Source organism: Heterodontus francisci, chromosome 18 (assembly GCF_036365525.1).
Source record: "Heterodontus francisci isolate sHetFra1 chromosome 18, sHetFra1.hap1, whole genome shotgun sequence".
Lineage (NCBI taxonomy): Eukaryota > Metazoa > Chordata > Chondrichthyes > Heterodontiformes > Heterodontidae > Heterodontus > Heterodontus francisci.
The window spans coordinates 62,522,608-62,541,043 of NC_090388.1; the positions used below are offsets into that span (position 1 = coordinate 62,522,608).

General features: G+C 47.4%; 1 protein-coding gene across 2 annotated transcripts in view; it reads left to right on the forward strand.

Moving 5' to 3' along the window:
• efcab6 (EF-hand calcium binding domain 6) overlaps positions 1 to 18,436 on the forward strand; it is a 142,005-nt gene that overhangs the window by 97,178 nt on the left and 26,391 nt on the right. For both annotated transcript variants that reach the window (XM_068051273.1, XM_068051275.1), the window contains exons 21-23: positions 6,556 to 6,652; positions 7,467 to 7,585; positions 18,110 to 18,337. In XM_068051273.1, the coding sequence (XP_067907374.1) occupies positions 6,556 to 6,652; positions 7,467 to 7,585; positions 18,110 to 18,337 (444 nt within the window). The remainder of the gene's footprint in view (positions 1 to 6,555; positions 6,653 to 7,466; positions 7,586 to 18,109; positions 18,338 to 18,436) is intronic.

An 18,436-nucleotide genomic window follows, 5' to 3' on the forward strand; every position in this document is an offset into this window, starting at 1 on the left:
CAGGCAGTCATATAATCATGCACCACTCCAAATGCATGCCTACTATCTGTATAAATATTGGTCCTTTTTCCCTTTGACAATTTCAGAGCCTTTGTAAGGGATATTAATTCTGCAACTTGCGCTGATAACACTCCTTCTAATCCTCCCTTAGCTCCGGTTTTTCTGTCTCTATTAACTACAGCCCATCCTGTGTGGGGTTCCCCATTTATGTAACTTCGTGATCCATCTACATAGAAGGTGCAGTCGAGGCTCTCGAGGGGCTCATCCGACATGGTTCCGTGGGTCTCCCTATCAGTGGCCACTTGACACACGTGTTCCTCTCCTTCAGATAATATGCTGTCAGCTGGGTTTACCTTATTATCCCTTACTATTTGTACTGATCGGTCCTTGGGTACAAAACCTGCTTCCTATGCAACCCTTCTATTATCCGATACTGATCATAACCTCCCGGTGTTTAACAGGTCCACTAATGTGTGTTGGGTATGTAGCACTATCTGTCCTGACATCGCTACTGGCTCATAGACTCTTACTGCCCAGACGGCACCATCGAGAGCGGCCACACACTGGGCCATTCCACTAACCACCGGTGTCTGCTGGGTCGAATAGTATGCTACTGGCCTCATGTCACCCCTAAATTCCTGTGTAACCACAGCATTATAAAAGTTGCCGTCTATACTGCAGTACACATGGAAGGATCGGGACTTATTGGGTAATGGTGCGGATGTCAGGGCAATCTTCAGTTCCATGTATGCCTTATCTTGTTCGGGTCCCCATTCTACCTCCTTCGTAGCCAGTTTAGCCCCCTTTACTAACTTCTGGATGGGTTCTGCAGTAGCCGCGAAGTTTGGTATCTACTGCCTCCTCAACGGCTTCCACCGCTATCCTAGCTTTCTGTTGGTTATCTACGTCTGTTGCCCATAGTACTAAGGCATTGTATGTTTGCATTGTGACCAGTCCGGTTTTTAATGCGGCTTGGTGGGCATTACTCAGTCCCTCTTTGTACATCTTTGGAACGCTAAATTATCTCTAGCTGGGTTTTGCACCCCTGAGTGAGCTTGGTAACTAGCCCATTTTTGTTCTCCATAGTCATGTGCGGACTCGCCCTTGTTCTGGGTTATCCCTATTATCAATCCCCAATTTACTGATACTTGTCCCATTACTTGGGTTACCTCGTCTCAAAGTCGTAATAACTTTGCTCTTGTTGGGTGGCGGTAGGCGCGATTGCATCACACCAGGTTCCATCCTGGTATATTGCTGCTATTTCTTACCCCTTAGCCTCGGACATTTTGGCCCTCAGTAACCCGGCCACATCCCTGTTGTGGAGGTTGTGACACAGGCGCATTTCTGTCATCTTCTTCCAAAACATCCCATTATTCTGTCGGGGTTTCAGGTCAGGTAACATTTGTAACAGTTTTAATTTATCACTGGGCATAAATGATAAATATGTCATCTTAAATTGATCCGCTATCGCGGGGAGGGCAGGCGGTCTGACTACTGCTGGTGCGTCTGGTATAAGTTCTACTCTGATACGTGCCATAAGCTCTGGTTTTTCTGGTCCCTTACTATTGGTTGGGCTTTCATAAAGGGGTGGCGTGGACGGGACGGTCGACCCCCGTTTCCCCAGTGGTCCCTGTCCTCGTCTAGGCTGTATTGTCCGGCCTCCCGGTCTAATGCCCCCCAGTCCACGTCATCATCAGTTGTATCTGGCACGGTTGGCTTAACGGGTGCCATCCGTCGCTTTCCTCCCTCGCATTTCCCTTTATTATTCACTTGTTGATATAATTTCTGATATGCGTGTATTATCAATATGAATGCTTTTTCTTCTTTTTGTTTCTGTTCTGCGTTCCACCATGCTTTTTGCTATGCTGGTGGATTGCTTGGTTTCCAACCATGTCTAATCATTTTTGCAATTATTTTCTGGTTTCTATCACCTTACTAGGGACCCCTCCGGTCCCCAATCGAGCTCTATGTCTTCCTTCTTACCCGCGGCCATCCTTAAACCTATTGGGTTAGTCATTGTCAGCGGTACGTCCCTTTTACGCTCCCTCCCGGGGCGAGACTAATACCAGACATGTGTTATATACTATGACTCTATACAACTGTGAATGTTTCGCCCAATACCTTTAACTGGTTGGTGCTTGACCAGACCTTCAGATTCGGATACTCAGGTGGCGGACACGGAGCTATTTCTACCTCGTCCTAACTTAGTGTGGTAATTTAAATGTACTCACACGGTGTCTGAGCCTTCTCCAATCCGTGTCCTCCATCCTTCTGTATCCTGCTGACTACGCCAATTTGTTAGGTGGAATGACTGAAATGATCACTCGACACCTCAGGTCTGTGGTTCAGTCACCAAGCAGTCTTTGTTTTTACACCGGTGGGGAGACAATCTCTATTGGTCAAACCAGGAAACTTCTCCACAGATACGAAGATTCACGCGATATTTATCCTTCGCGCTACATTGATTACGATGCATTTCTTTGAACTTCTCCAATCACAGCTAAAGCACGTACACTTGGGCTCCGCGCATATTACTAATATAGCTTTTTGACAGTTTACCCGTACTTTGCTGATATAGCAGTGACCGTTGTTCCACTTGGTGCCTTTCTCAAAAAAATGTTTTCCTCATCTATTTTTGCGACGCTGACCCTCGAAGCAGTCATGTCTACTTTTTGTTCCCATTATTCTTCCCGTCAGGGGAAGGAAAGGGAACCAGCAGGCAGTGCAGGGATCCCCTGTGGCCGTTTCCCTCAACAACAGGTATACCGTTTTGGATACTGTTGGGGGGGACGACTTACCAGGGGTAAGCAATGGGGTGCAGGTCTCTGGCACAGAGTCTGTCCCTGTTGCTCAGAAGGGGAAGAGGAGCAGAGCATTAGTCATTGGGGACTCCATAGTTAGGGGAACAGATAGGAGGTTCTGTGGGAACGAGAGAGACTCACGGTTGGTGTGTTGCCTCCCAGGTGCCAGGGTACGTGATGTCTCTGATCGTGTTTTTGGGATCCTTAAGGGGGAGGGGGAGCAGCCCCAAGTCGTGGTCCACATAGGCACCAACGACATAGGTAGGAAGAGAGATGGGGATTTAAGGCAGAAATTCAGGGAGCTAGGGTGGAAGTTTAGAGCGAGAACAACCAGAGTTGTTATCTCTGGGTTGTTGCCCGTGCCACGTGCTAGCGAAGAGAGGAATAGGGAGAGAGAGGAGTTGAACACGTGGCTGCAGGGATGGTGTAGGAGGGAGGGTTTTGGTTTCCTGGATAATTGGGGCTCTTTCTGGGGTAGGTGGGACCTCGACAAACAGGATGGTCTTCACCTGAACCAGAGGGGTACCAATATCCTGGGGGGGAGATTTGTTAGTGCTCTTCGGGGGGGTTTAAACTAAATCAGCAGGGGAATGGGAACCTAAATTGTAGTTCCAGTGTACAGGCTGTTGAGAGTAGTGAGGTAGGGGATAAGGTTACAGGGACGCAAGAGGGCACTGGCAAGCAAGAACTTGGTTTAAAGTGTGTCTACTTCAACGCCAGGAGCATCCGGAATAAGGTGGGTGAGCTTGCAGCATGGGTTGGTACCTGGGATCCTGATGTTGTGGCCATTTCAGAGACATGGGTAGAGCAGGGGCAGGAATGGATGTTGCAGGTTCCGGGATTTAGATGTTTCAGTAAGAACAGAGAAGAGGGTAAAAGAGGGGGGGGGTGTGGCATTGTTAATCAAGGAAAGTATTACAGCGGCAGAAAGGACGTTTGAGGACTCGTCTACTGAGGTAGTATGGGCCGAGGTTAGAAACAGGAGAGGAGAGGTCACCCTGTTGGGAGTTTTCTATAGACCTCCGAATAGTTCCAGAGATGTAGAGGAAAGGATAGCGAAGATGATTCTCGACAGGAGCGAGAGTAACAGGGTAGTGGTTATGGGGGACTTTAACTTTCCAAATATTGACTGGAAATACTATAGTTCGAGTACTTTAGATGGGTCTGTTTTTGTCCAGTGTGTGCAGGAGGGTTTTCTGACACAGTATGTGGACAGGCCAACCAGGGGCGATGCCACATTGGATTTGGTACTGGGTAATGAACCCGGCCAGGTGTTCGATTTAGATGTAGGTGAGCACTTTGGCGATAGTGATCACAATTCGGTTAGGTTTACCTTAGCGATGGGCAGGGACAGGTATATACCGCAGGGTAAGAATTATAGCTGGGGGAAAGGAAATTATGACGCGATTAGGCAAGATTTAGGATGTGTAGGATGGGGAAGGAAACTGCAGGGGATGGGCACAAACGAAATGTGGAGCTTATTCAAAGAGCAGCTAATGCGTGTCCTTGATAAGTATGTACCTGTCAGGCAGGGAGGAAGTTGTCGAGCGAGGGAGCCGTGGTTTACTAAAGAAGTTGAAGCGCTTGTCAAGAGGAAGAGGGCGGCTTATGTTAGGATGAGACGTGAAGGCTCAGTTAGGGCGCTTGAGAGTTACAAGCTAGCCAGGAAGGATCTAAAGGGAGGGCTAAGAAGAGCAAGGAGAGGACACGAGAAGTCATTGGCAGATAGGATCAAAGAAAACCCTAAGGCTTTCTATAGGTATATCAGGAATAAAAGAATGATAAGAGTTAGAACAGGGCCAATCAAGGATAGTAGTGGGAAGTTGTGTGCGGAATCAGAGGAGATAGGGGAAGCGTTAAATGAATATTTTTTGTCAGTATTTACAGTAGAGAAAGAAAATGTTGCCGAGGAGATTACTGAGATACAGCGTACTAGGCTAGATGGGATTGAGATTCACAAGGAGGAGGTGTTAGCAATTTTGGAGTGAAAATAGATAAGTCCCCTGGGCCAGATGGGATTTATCCTAGGATTCTCTGGGAAGCCAGGGAGGAGATTGCAGAGCCGTTGTTGTTGATCTTTATGTCGTCATTGTCGACAGGAGTAGTGCCGGAGGACTGGAGGATAGCAAATGTTGTCCCCTTGTTCAAGAAGGGGAGTAGAGACAGCCCTGGTAATTATAGACCTGTGAGCCTTACTTCGGTTGTGGGTAAAATGTTGGAAAGGGTTATAAGAGATAGGATTTATAATCATCTTGAAAAGAATAAGTTCATTTGCGATAGTCAGCACGGTTTTGTGAAAGGTAGGTCGTGCCTCACAAACCTTATTGAGTTTTTCGAGAAGGTGACCAAACAGGTGGATGAGGGTAAAGCCGTGGATGTGGTGTATATGGATTTCAGTAAGGCGTTTGATAAGGTTCCCCACGGTAGGCTATTGCAGAAAATACGGAAGTATGGGGTTGAAGGTGATTTAGAGCTTTGGATCAGAAATTGGCTAGCTGAAAGAAGACAGAGGGTGGTGGTTGATGGCAAATGTTCATCCTGGAGTTTAGTTACTAGTGGTGTACCGCAAGGTTCTGTTTTGGGGCCACTGCTATTTGTCATTTTTATAAATGACCTGGATGAGGGTGTAGAAGGGTGGGTTAGTAAATTTGCGGATGACACGAAGGTCGGTGGAGTTGTGGATAGTGTCGAAGGGTGTTGTAGGGTACAGAGGGACATAGATAGGCTGCAGAGCTGGGCTGAGAGATGGCAAATGGAGTTTAATGCGGAGAAGTGTGAGGTGATTCACTTTGGAAGGAGTAACAGCAATGCAGAGTACTGGGCTAATGGGAAGATTCTTGGTAGTGTAGATGAGCAGAGAGATCTTGGTGTCCAGGTACATAAATCCCTGAAAGTTGCTACCCAGGTTAATAGGGCTGTTAAATCCCTGAAAGTTGCTACCCAGGTTAATAGGGCTGTTAAGAAGGCATATGGTGTGTTAGCTTTTATTAGTAGGGGGATCGAGTTTCGGAGCCACGAGGTCATGATGCAGCTGTACAAAACTCTGGTGAGGCCGCACCTTGAGTATTGCGTGCAGTTCTAGTCACCGCATTATAGGAAGGATGTGGAAGCTTTGGAAAGGGTGCAGAGGAGATTTACTGGGATGTTGCCTGGTATGAAAGGAAGGTCTTACGAGGAAAGGCTGAGGGACTTGGGGTTGTTTTCGTTAGAGAGAAGGAGGAGGAGAGGTGACTTAATAGAGACATACAAGATAATCAGAGGGTTAGATAGGGTGGATAGTGAGAGTCTTTTTCCTCGGATGATGATGGCAAACACGAGGGGACATAGCTTTAAGTTGAGGGGTGAAAGATATAGGACAGATGTCAGAGGTAGTTTCTTTACGCAGAGAGTAGTAGGGGCGTGGAACGCCCTGCCTGCAACAGTGGTAGACTCGCCAACTTTAAGGGCATTTAAGTGGTCATTGGATAGACATATGGATGAAAATGCAATAGTGTAGGTCAGATGATCGGCGCAACATCGAGGGCCGAAGAGCCTGTACTGCGCTGTAATGTTCTAATTCTAAAAAAAAAATTCTAATCTGTCTCCTTTGTTGTCAACAGTTGTCTAAAGTTATTTTTGTTAATTGCTGTTAGTATCAGCAGTTATCAATCCTATAGTTAATCTTCTGATTCTTAGCAGCTTGGAACTTATAATGTTTAAATGTCCCCCTTCAATACCAACATGCCTTTAGTGAAATGACTTTCTTTATTTGCAGCCCAAGACATAACGTAGACTGTTCTTTGCTGGCCTGTGAGCAGGTCCATGACTTCCTAGCTAATAAAGCCAAGACAAGATGGCATGAGCTGGCCAAGGTGAGATAGTAGTGCAAATGTAAAATGATGCTCTAATAACATCCTTTTTTATTTCAGTTGTTTCAAAATTGCGCTACCTGAAGTTTTTTTTTGCTGAAGTTTCTACTTCAACTCATTTGCATATCACCAAATGTAAAATTGTCCACAAACCAGTGCAATTGGGTAGCACTTTAGAACATAATTTTTTAAAATTTGCATTAAAATATTCCTTGATATGTTTAAGAATGGTAACCTGGTTTCAATTTTATTATTAGAGCTGAAAATGGGTGTATCTCAAAAAATAAACATTTTTAAACGGAGTGTTCAGTTTCCCCTCAGTGGGTAATCTGATTTTAACTAGCTGAAAATGACTTTAAAAACTATACAGAACCATTTACTAGTTACATTGGTGTACAGTAGATTCTTAGTAAATTAAAAGAAAAGCAAATGTTATTAAAACTTGCGCATTAATGTCCTTGCACCAAAAAAAAGCTTAACTTTAAGAGTCTCCACAACAGCCCACAAATGGGCGCAATTCGCATGAATTCACAGTTGTAATTAATTCAGTCTGGGGTGTGGTTCATTTTGTGGATGGTGCTGGCTTCCAGCGTGATGTTTTTTAAACCAGTGCAAAAGATCACAGAAACTAATTTTGCACTGGACATAATTTGTGCTTGAAATTCCTTATCTTTTGCGCTGGTTTGGTCTATTTTGGGCAAATAGGGTCCAACCTAGTTGAAACTCCAGGCCTGTAATACTATCCATCCTTTGTAATTAACACTGTTGAAACACTTATATCAATTATGAAATTAAGAATTGTATTCGTTTTCTTTAGGCTTTTAAACAAATTGAGTCTGATGGTAACCTCATTGTGCAAAAGAAAGATATGAGGGATGTTTTATACCAGTTCTGCTTGCCAATTTCATCAGCAGAATTTGAAAAACTTTGGTCTTGGTAAGAACCTTTAATTCTTCCTCTTTCCAGTTTTCTCCCATTGTCGTGTGAAAGTGCATCCTGCTGCTGCTGTACAGTTGCACTGGTGCCAGTAATCACCTGATATCTTAATAAAATGACTATTCATTGTGTCTGAGCTTAGTGAATGTTGACAAGATATTCAACTCTTAGGGCATCACAATCTAACCCAATTTTTTCCTTCACCCAACTTTTCCTTCACTTGACATCCATGTACATGCATGTTACAGAGTAGGAAGCAGGAATAAAAACAGAAAATGCTGGAAATACTCAGCACATCTAGCAGCGTCTGGGGAGAGAGAAACAGAATTAACGGGCAGAGGCAAAATGTTGGTGAATAGCGGATGGAAGGCAATTGAGCCTGTTAAACAGGCAATTAATGGTAATTTTACGAGCTATTTTCAATTTTGCAAGTGGCACGTGAGAACACTGGCGCTTCAGAGCCTTGCCAGCTAGAAGGAGATGGAAGTTCAGTCTTAGCTGCAGTTGGCAGCCATTGCGAGAGGTAGCGTGACATTGTAGGGAGGGTGATGGACAGTAAACTGCAGCAGTAACACAGCGGAGGCATTCTGATTGTCCTCCCTGACTTGCCACTTCTGTGTACAGAAGGCCTTTAAGTGAATGTAGCCATTTGCAATGGGACTCATTCACTTCAGCTTTGAGACCTCCAGTGAGGAGGAGCATCAGAGAGGGAGAGAAATGCAGCTGCTGGGAGCGGGACTACAACTCCCAGAGGGGTACGAGGATCATGAGGCTGGAAAGGGACACGAACGAGGAGGGTGCAGAGGGGCATACAACCCCACCCGCATGGCCATGCCACCTGTTTTACGCCCTGACGTTGGGACTGAGTAACTGCTGGTAAAATCCAGGCCAACATTTCAAGTCGGTGAGCTTCAGCCCTCTTGGCAGCATGCTCTAGAGTTCTCCCACCATCCCTCTCCTCTTCTCCACCTCCCTCACCTCCTTGAAGACTCTCCTTAACATTCACCTCTGTGACCAAGTTCCCCCTCCTAAAATCTCCTTTATCTCAGTAACCATTTTATCTGATTACACCCCTGTCAAATTCCTGGGATTTTTTCGACATCAAAGGTGTTATAAAGAGGTAAGTTGGAAAAGCTCTTTTGTAAAACTTAGTGTGAATAGTGAACAGAAGTCAAATGTTTTGTTTCATTATTAAATTAGTAATGCTTTTAAAAATTTGCATTCAGATGAAGACATCTAATAAATTAAACTTGGGGCTGGATTTTAAGAGCCTGCCATCGCTCTTGGCGGCGAGCTAAAAAAATGGCGGGCTGCATGCCGAAGAGCCGCCGCGATCATTTAAATAGCTGGGGCGGCCCGTGCCCCCAAATCACGTGGAGGGGGCAGGCTGTCCATCGCCGGCAATGGCGTCAGCTCCCTTTGCGCAGGGGCCGGTTCCATTTTTAAAGGGCAGTTAGCCCTGCCGGCAAATTTGAATTTTTAAAGTGAACTCCCCCAAAATTTACAAAATAAAATTGTAACACCCCTTTCCAACCCCCCAATAAAAATTACAGTAGGTTTTTACCGTTCCCCCACTCCAAAACACTTAACTTTGGATTCTGACCTTCCCCCACCACTCCCCCAGACTGCACAAAGTTGAAAGTTCAAGTCCTTCCCACCATCCCCTGCACTGATGATGCTTATTTGACCCAGTTTCCCCCCTACCCCCGCAGTAAAAATCTTAACTGCTCTCCCCTCCCCACCAGTGTCACGCCTGGTTTCCCCAGATGGGGAATTGAAGGCGTGGGAGTGCTGGCCCAAGGTCAGTTGATTTAAATTGATTCATCTCATTAATTTAAATATTTAAATTCAGATCCCATTGTTCAGTGGTGGGGGGGCTGCCATGGAGCCTCACCATCGCCAGGAGGATCGGGCCGGGCCCTCCCAGCGTCAGCCTCCATGGTGGGCCTCTGTGTAACAATCTTCCGCACCCGCCAAGGCACGGAGCCTGATGTCGTGGACTTGGTAAAATCCAGCTCTAGGTGTGCAATATTTTATCAATTTAAAAAGTAATTTATTTTTAATGTTTGGAGTGGAACATTTTCATTTCAGATAGCCAGGATGGTATTTTAGTGGAACTGACCTTGCAATCAGGGTCCACCATGGGTTAGGAACATGATCGTTGCAGCAGCAAGCTTTGCCGCTGTTTAACGCAGCCTTGGCATTAGCAACCAGATTCTGAGTTTCCTGACCAATCAGTGCTGGTGTGATGACGACCCGCATCTGTCAATGGAAGGATTTCTAGTTAAAGGGCCCTTTGCAGGAGTCAGATTGGCTGAATTCTACATTGATTCTTGAGGCGTCAGCAACCACATGAAAGGAAGCAAGACATGGGAGGGCTGCCCACAGACCACCCCCACCCACCATCACCACCCCTCCTGCCCCGCCACGGTACTCTATTCCCTGGGAGTCCAGCCACAGGCTGTAAGGGACTGCAGTAAAGTGCTCTTTCCTGTGGACGGGAGGAAGTGGCCAGCCTCTCAAACCAAGCAGATGAGGTTGGAAGTGGTCGAGGAAGTGAGCAGCAGGACTGTGGAATCTTGAACCTGGAAACAATGCTGCAAGAGCTTCAATGATGTCATGAAGTGCCAACCCCCACACTCTGATTTCCCTAGCATTCTCCTGCACAGCACTCCTCAGACCAACGCACCTTGCAGCTCCACTCATTCCGCTTTATTGAGACACCTACTCACATTCCCATCTGAACAGCCAACACTCTCACTCACCCTCATCTTATTGACATCTCACACCAACGCAACACACACATGTCATTCCCTCCTCTCTCCGATCCATTTCTTCCTTGCAAGAGAAGAAAGCACACGATTCCAGGGAGAGACAGAGAGCAGGGGGGCGGGGTGCCCCTCTCGTGACAGCCACCGTGACCACTGCGGAGGAAGTGGCCCTGGGAAATCGGCAGGGTAGTGGAATGCATGGCCATTGTCGATGGAAAGATGGGGGTCTCCCAGAAATCTCGTTACTGGATTAGAAATCGCACTTCTACTTAGCACATAATAATCGCTAATGTCGGTTGCTGTCACCAATAACTGAAATGTGAACATCGGCACAATGGCGATGCTTTACCTTTTTCCCATGTCAGTTCTAATTTGTCTTTCAGCTACTTCAGGTCCATCAAGCATGACATAGCAGCTGGAGCAAAAGGAGTCCAAGGAGGAGGTTGCTCACTCTGAGGAAGCACAGTCAGACGACTCATGCGTGCCCTCCACCGCCTCAGATACACAGACCTCAGTGAGAACTCCAATGGAGATAGCTGGGTTGTCACCTGGTGAGTCACAGAGCACAAGTGAGTAGGAGCAGGTGTTAGAGATGTTTGCACTGATGTCCACCTCCAAGGAAGGAGCAGCCACCTGCGTGGAGCATCAGATGCGGCAGGCAACAGAGTGCATGCTAGCTCTGATCAATGGCCTGCACATTCAATCTGCCACATTAAACAAGATGGAGAAAAGCCTTGCCTTGGGGATTAAGTGCCTTACTGAAGCATAGTGAATTGCTATCCAGTTCTTGACTAGCAGGGAAATGCAGGTGGGCTGTGAGATGGAAGCTGGAGAAACTGGGCAGTTGGAAGTGTGGAATCTGCACAACGTGCTTCCACTTCTTATTCCTTTCCCCTTTGTGCCCTCAGTCAGAGCCTCACATGCTGCCTCCTGCTCTGATAACTAAGCCTGCCACTGTACAGGTGCAGATGGGGTGTCTTTGGCATGGCCCTCAGAGGCCACAAAACTCAGAAAATGGATGCCACATGCGTCTCAACCGTCAGAACAGGGAAAGGAGCAACCTACTTCTAGCTCTGCTGAGGCCATGCATGGCACCACGTTGAGGTAATCGGAAAAGGCCTGGACAACATTCAGGCTTGGGCTACATTCAGGCTTGGGCTGGTAAGTGGCAATTAACATTCAAGCCACACAAGTGCCAGGCAATGATCATGGGAGAACCTAGCCATCTGCCCTTGACATTTAATGGCATTAGCACTGCTACAAGGCATAAGTCAGGAGAGTGATGGAATACTTTTCACATGCCTGGATGAGTGCAGCTCCAACAATATTCGAGAACCTCAACACCTTCCAGGACAAAGTAGCCCACTTGATTGTCACCCTAGCCACCACCTTAAACATTCACTCCCTCCACCACCGTCGCACAGTGGCAGCAGTGTGTACCATCAAAAGATACCCTGCAGGAACTTGCTAAGCCTCCTTCAATAACACCTTCCAGACCCGCGACCTCTACCACCTTGAAGGACAAAGACAACAGGCGCATGGGATCACCACCACCTGCAACTTCCCCTCCGAGCCATACACCATCCTAACTTGCAACTATATCATCGTTCCTTCACTGTGGCTAGGTCAAAAACCTGGAATTTCCTTCCGGACAGCATTGTGGGTGTACCTAAAGCAGATGGACTGCAGCGGTTCCAGAAGACAGCCCACCATCACTTTCTCAAGGTTAATTAGGGGATGGGCAACAAATCTGGCCTTGCTAGCAATGCTCATATCCCATGAAAGAATAAAAAAGGAAAGAAAATACATTTTAGATGCACAAGGGGATTTACTGTGTTAGTGTATTGCGATATGTAACTGAATCATGCACTTTATTTTAAGTTTCCACTGTCCATTCATCTCCATTGTTGCCTTCCATCTTCCAAATGGACATGAGCCTTCAGCAGAATGGTATGACCGGAGTGGAAGACAAGCAAAGGTTATGAAAGAGAAGGAGGGATTTCTGACTGTGGGAATAATTTGTGTATGCATGGGGGGTTGGTGGAGCGGGGCGGGGGTGACAATGGGTTCAGTATTGTTGTGCCATAAGCCTTTACACACTCAGGTTATCTGGACCATGCCTGGATGTTTCTGTCTCAGGCTTCTCTGACAGCTGTGTGAGCAGCTGGGCACACATTCTCCTCACCATGCGCCTCCTGCTGTTGCTCCTCCTCTGAGGATGCAGAGCAGACGTCGCCTTCCTCCTCTCTGCAACATGATGTTGTGCAAGGCACAGCAAACCACTACCATTTGAAAGACTGCGAGTACAAACTGAAGGGTGCCACCAGATCTGTTCAGGCACATGAATTGCTTCTTCAGCAACCCAGTGGCTGGCACTATAAGCGCTTCATTTGTACCTTTCCTTTGCATCAGTGGTAGGGCACCTCACAGATGTCACCAGCCACGTCTTGAAAGAGTAGCCCTCTGGGTCGGGAAATTGATGTCGGGACCATTTCTGAGTCCCGCGCACACCTGGGGGAGGTGGGGGTGGGGTGGAAAGCAGTCACAGCCCCTGATTTTCACAGAGCCAGGCTGCTAATTGGCTGGAGGGTGGGTTTGGCAGCCAATTAGTGGCTATGGTGGCAGGGCTGTGCAAGTGCGGGCCTGAAGGAATGGATGCAGCAGTGATGGGAGAGGAAAGGCAGAGGGCTGGCACCTGGGCAGGGCTGCCCCTCGCTTTGCCGACGCTAACCTGGCATCCTCCTTGAGGAAGTGAGGGAGGGGAGGGAAGTCCTCTTTCTGGAGGGTGACAGGAGGAGGTCACCCTCCCAAACCAAGCAGGCATGGATTGAGGTTGCTGATGATGCTAGCAGACGATGTGAAGAAGAGAAACTGGGTCTAGTGCTGGAAAAGGTTCAATAACCTTATTCGCTCTGACAAGTTGAGTGCAATGCCAGATCCTCAAGACAGACCTCAGGGTATTCAACCTCCAGCAGAAACTCCAGCTGAGGAGCCTGAGGGCACATGCTGCTCCTGAACACAGGAAGAATGTGTGCCCGGGGTACCTACTGACCCTTCAACAAGGCTCAGAACCATAGTGCTATTGAAGACTTTGAATCCTAGAAAAGTTATGGCACAGAAGGAGGCTGTTCAGCCCACTGTGTCTGCGCCGGATTACCAGCACTGATACATGCAGCTTCCTATGTCAATGCCAGAGAGGCCAGCAATGCCTTACCCCTCTCTCTTTTGTCCTTGCAGGAGAAGACATCTCATAATACCCAAGAAAGGGTGTTGACAGGGGGAGGAGTGCCCTATTTGCACATCGTAACTGCCATGGAGAAGGGGGCCATGGAGATCACCAGGGTCTCCCCCCAGGAAGAAGTCATGGAAGAAGAGATGGACATTCCTGGTGGAGAGCGTGAAAGGATATTGCAATCTATAGATGAAGGGGTGGAGTGCCCCCCTCCCTGTCTGACAGCATGCTAAAGACTCAGCTGCATTGGGAAGCCTCATCACTGCAGAGGTTTCTGCTCTCTAATGCTAGTTCTCATCAACTCGTATGTTTGCCACAGGTTCTGACATGGAGAGAGAGTCCTGTGGCAGCACCAGAGCAAGTGCTGGAAACAGATACATCAGAACAAGTACCATCACATCTTACAAGGGCACCCTTCACCACTGCAGACACATGTGATTAGATAGCGTGGAATTGGGTGAAGAGCATGGCACTAGTTGCAGGAGGAGATGAGAGAGACAGAGGCAGCTGTGGGCAGTCCCCCTCAGAGGATGGAGGACCGCCATGCTCAGCTGGGCACAGATGCAGGGCCTCGGATGTCACAAGAAAGGAGGCTCTACTTAGACCAGCAGCAGCAGATGTGTTCCGAATGGCCTCCTCCTATGCTGTGACTATTTTATGATTTTATGGCATGTCAGAGTTTCTTGAAGTAGTGCTGGGTCATGGGCTAAGAATGAAGGAGTCCATTCAGCTCCTGTGAGCCACCATGGCTCAGGGCTTTGAGCACATGAACTCCATTGAGAGAGTGGCCAACCTCATGGATAGCCATATGCGGCAGGACTCTGAGTGGATGCAGCAGCAGCAGCGTACATATATGCACAGAATGCATGCCACACTCTGTAGCATTGACTGGTCAGTGGAGCTGGTGGAACAGAGATGCATGGAGTGGATGCCAGTTGCGGCCTAGCTGGTGTTCCCCTCCAGCCATTCAGAGCGCCATCCAAGGGCTGAGGCAGTCACAGAGATGGATGAGTGTGCCACCCCTCAGGGGTGCTATCATCGTCATCCTCAACCTCCTTGGCTGCTCTGACTGAGGGACCATCTGTGCAGCAGAGCCCAGTTATGACATTGCCCCTGCAATGACACAGCGTCATCTGGAGGTTCTCCCTCTGGCACCTACATGACAAGGACTGACAGCACATGCATCTCAGCCACAAGCAGAGACAAGCGAGCAGGCTGCCTCCACCTCATCTGAGGCCACAAGGGGAGCACTGCGTGGAAGTGGCCAAGAGTGGAGGCCACCACGTCAGGTAGTGCACTGAGTGATTTATTGGGGTTTATTTCACCTGTAAATGTACACTTTTTCTCTTCTTTGATGCAATGTATAAATTGACACATGACATCAGACGTGCGAGCTTCCATCTTTAGTGCTGACACTGGAAAAGAGGGACAAGGTGGTGAAGGGAAGCAGGGTCCTTGAAGGGAGACAGTACAACCTATGGACAGATTTGGATCATTCATTGGCAGTACGAGTTGATCTATTCCACGCTGTATCTTCAATGGAAGTGTTCTCACATGAAGCTCAAAGTGAGTTCCAGACCATGCGTTCTCCTGGATTAGAAGGGCTGAACTGAAGCGTGTCTGGGTCAGACGATCCTTGACATTTGACTGCATCCTGACGAGACCCTCGAGTCCTGTGCCAGTCCTGGCCACCTCCCTCTGCAGCTGGGCACCTCTGTTCTACATCCTCCTCCTCCTCCTATGAGCTATGTCACCCTCTTAAAGGTCCACACCTCTCTGGATGGTCATGTTATGGTGAGTGCAGCAGACCACCACAATACGCGAGATCCTTGCAGCAGTGTACTGCAGGCCATCACCTGACCTCCATCTCGGGGCCTCATAAAGCAGCCATCTCTTCAAGGGATATCCCTGGTCCCCTAGAATCCATCCACGGAGTTTGGTGGGTAGATCAAAGAGCTGCTGCAGCACCCTGGGCTGCCAGAGGTTGAAGGAGTCATGGCAGCTTTCAGGAAAGCAAGAAGCTCTTGTGGTCACAGAGCGGTTGAACATTGAGGGAGTGGAAGCACTTCCTGTTGATGAATCTCATTGGACGATGCCTTGATGGCCACCTGGGTGCAATCGATGATGCCCTACACGGGGAGGGGGGACATCTGTTGATGGAGGAAAAACCCACTGCCCTTTGTGCCTGTGAGGCCCCATCTGTCTGGAATTGAATGTACTGCCCAGCTCTCACAAATAGGACATCTGTGACCTGTGAGATGCCATGGTGTGCAGCCATTTGTGAGACAGCACCCAAGGTCCGCAGCTGATCCTTGAAAGGAACCAGAGATGAATAAGTTCAAGCTCACAGAGACTTTGACGGCTCCTGACAGGACATGGTGAGCAGTGCTGCAAGGTGTGAGGTCTTCAATGGCAAAGGCACAAATCTCAGTGAACATCTGCCTAGATAGGCGCAGTCTCCTGCGGCACTGGTTCCCGACATGTCCAGGTAGATCATTGGTAGTAGATCCTTGCTAAGGGTGTGCCCTATGTTGCTATCCTGCCCCTTGTCCCTCTTCGCTGCCCTCTTCATGCTTGGGGCTCTGCCTGTCCCGCTGAGAATGTTGCTCCTCATCGCCACTGGACCCAAGATCTTAGAGTCATATTCCCATTGCCAGCTATTGCCTACCTTGAACTTCCTATTATTTCAGGAAGCAGTACCCTCTTCTCTTATGCCCCCATGATGCCAGGAGCCCCTGCACTGCCCGAATGTGTAGAGACCACTCTCCTCACAATCTGTGCACACCCGATGGCACCTGTGTGCCATTCTCAGCTGTGCTCCCTTTTAGGAGTCCGCCTAAGTTAATGGTGCAGCCATGAATGGCTCCCTGCTGTGTTGCCGCTTCCATGCACCTGGTCTGCCCCGACCCAATGTGCAACCCGTGCACTCCCACCAAGATCCCAAACTGACCCTCAACGAGCTCTCAATGAGCTCCTTAACTACTTTAATTAGCCTCATTGCAGAATCGGGCGAGTTGCTGGCACCCATCTTCCCCTGTCCTGATGCATCTTGCTGGCGTCTGCCGCTTCCATTCCTGCCCACAGCGGGACATAAAAATCATGCCCTAAGTGTCTAATGCATTAGTGAGAGACCATTACCTAATCCAGCACATTATCTAGACCCCGATAAACACTATATAATATGAGCATATAACAAAATTGCATGTAACTGAAAACATTACATAATTTTATATGTACATGTATATCTTAATGACTACATTTGCACCAAGGTTATTTTAATGAGTTTATATATCCTAAAGTGCAGTTTGTTACTACTTCAATAATCTCTTTAATATGTAAACAAAAGTTCAATTCCTTGCAGTTGAAATGTGAATCAAAAATCTCTACCACGAATAGCTCAGAAGCCAGATAATTATTGTAGGAGTGTTTTTTTTTGTGGCAGGCAGCAGTTAATAAAAGTGCTTTCTCTCTCCCATGACTACATTACACAGGCATTTTGCCACTCTCATGCATCCCTCAGTCTACTGCAGCTTGTGAAATTTCGGCCCCACATTGTATAGAGTTTTTCACTACTTATATTGGTTGATGTACGTGGGCTAGTTGAAGAAATCCAGAGTTTTGAAAATAAAACTATGCAGATTGGAGGCTATTTTTCTAAATGAATGGGACTGATGGGCTCATTTAGTGACTGGGATTCCCAATTTATCAATGTTTTAAAACAACATTTGAGATGGATCTAGGTCAACTTGTGGAATTGTGACATTTCACAGAATTAGCTTCAGAATTCAACGTCCATTTGCCATGTTGGATGGGTTGCTGGACTGTAATAGAAATCAGTTGATAGAATGTACTCAAGTGACATTGAATAATGACTTATATCAGAACAAGGGGTAAAGGGATAATAAACCAACTTAATCTTGATGGAGTGAATTTCCAGGGAGAGTTCTGCTGCTCATGTGGGTCTAACTTCAGCAGACGATCCACAAAACCCCCAGCAAAACAGTATTCACACTGTCAATGCCACTGAGTTATGGAAGGTGATGAGGAGAGCCCCTGCAGAAATTCACTCCCAGAGTTCCAGTCTTAAGATCAATTTCCCAGTCTATCCTCTTTTTATAGCACCATTTAGCTGTCTGCCTATGGCGGGCAGCCATAAAGACAGGGCTAAATTGTGGCGAGTCGAAGAGACTTAGTAGTTGGCAGGAAAAAAGACAGAGGCGCAAGGGGAGGGCCAACTGTGCAACAGCCCCAACAAACAAATTTCTCTGCAGCACCTGTGGAAGAGCCTGTCACTCCAGAATTGGCCTTTATAGCCACTCCAGGCGCTGCTTCACAAACCACTGACCACCTCCAGGCGCGTATCCATTGTCTCTCGAGATAAGGAGGCCCAAAAGAAAAAAGAGAAGAATTTAGCTGTCTGCCTTTTATTACTGAATTACAGAACACAACATGTATGGAGGAACAATTGGACTGAAAGATATACTTATAATTTCCTTATATTTGCATTTTGTTGTCCTGCAGGTATGATTCAGATAAGAAAGGTTTTATCACTCATCTAGAGTTCCTGAAGAAGCTTAGGAGTAGGTTTGCATCACAAGTCCAGACAGACAGCAAACAAATTGTTCCAGAAAGCAAAAGTTGCTTAGTGGATCATTCCAACAAGCAACAGCAGTTCCGCACAGATAGCACCCAACAGCGGAAACTTCAGACAGGCACTCTTGATATCACGGAGATAAAAAAACAGCTCAAGTAAGTAGAGTACTGCACTTTTTCAACTTCTTTTCCCATTAATACAGCAAATGGACTACTACTGCAATTTAGAACAGTTGGGTTTGTCACCAGATCGTG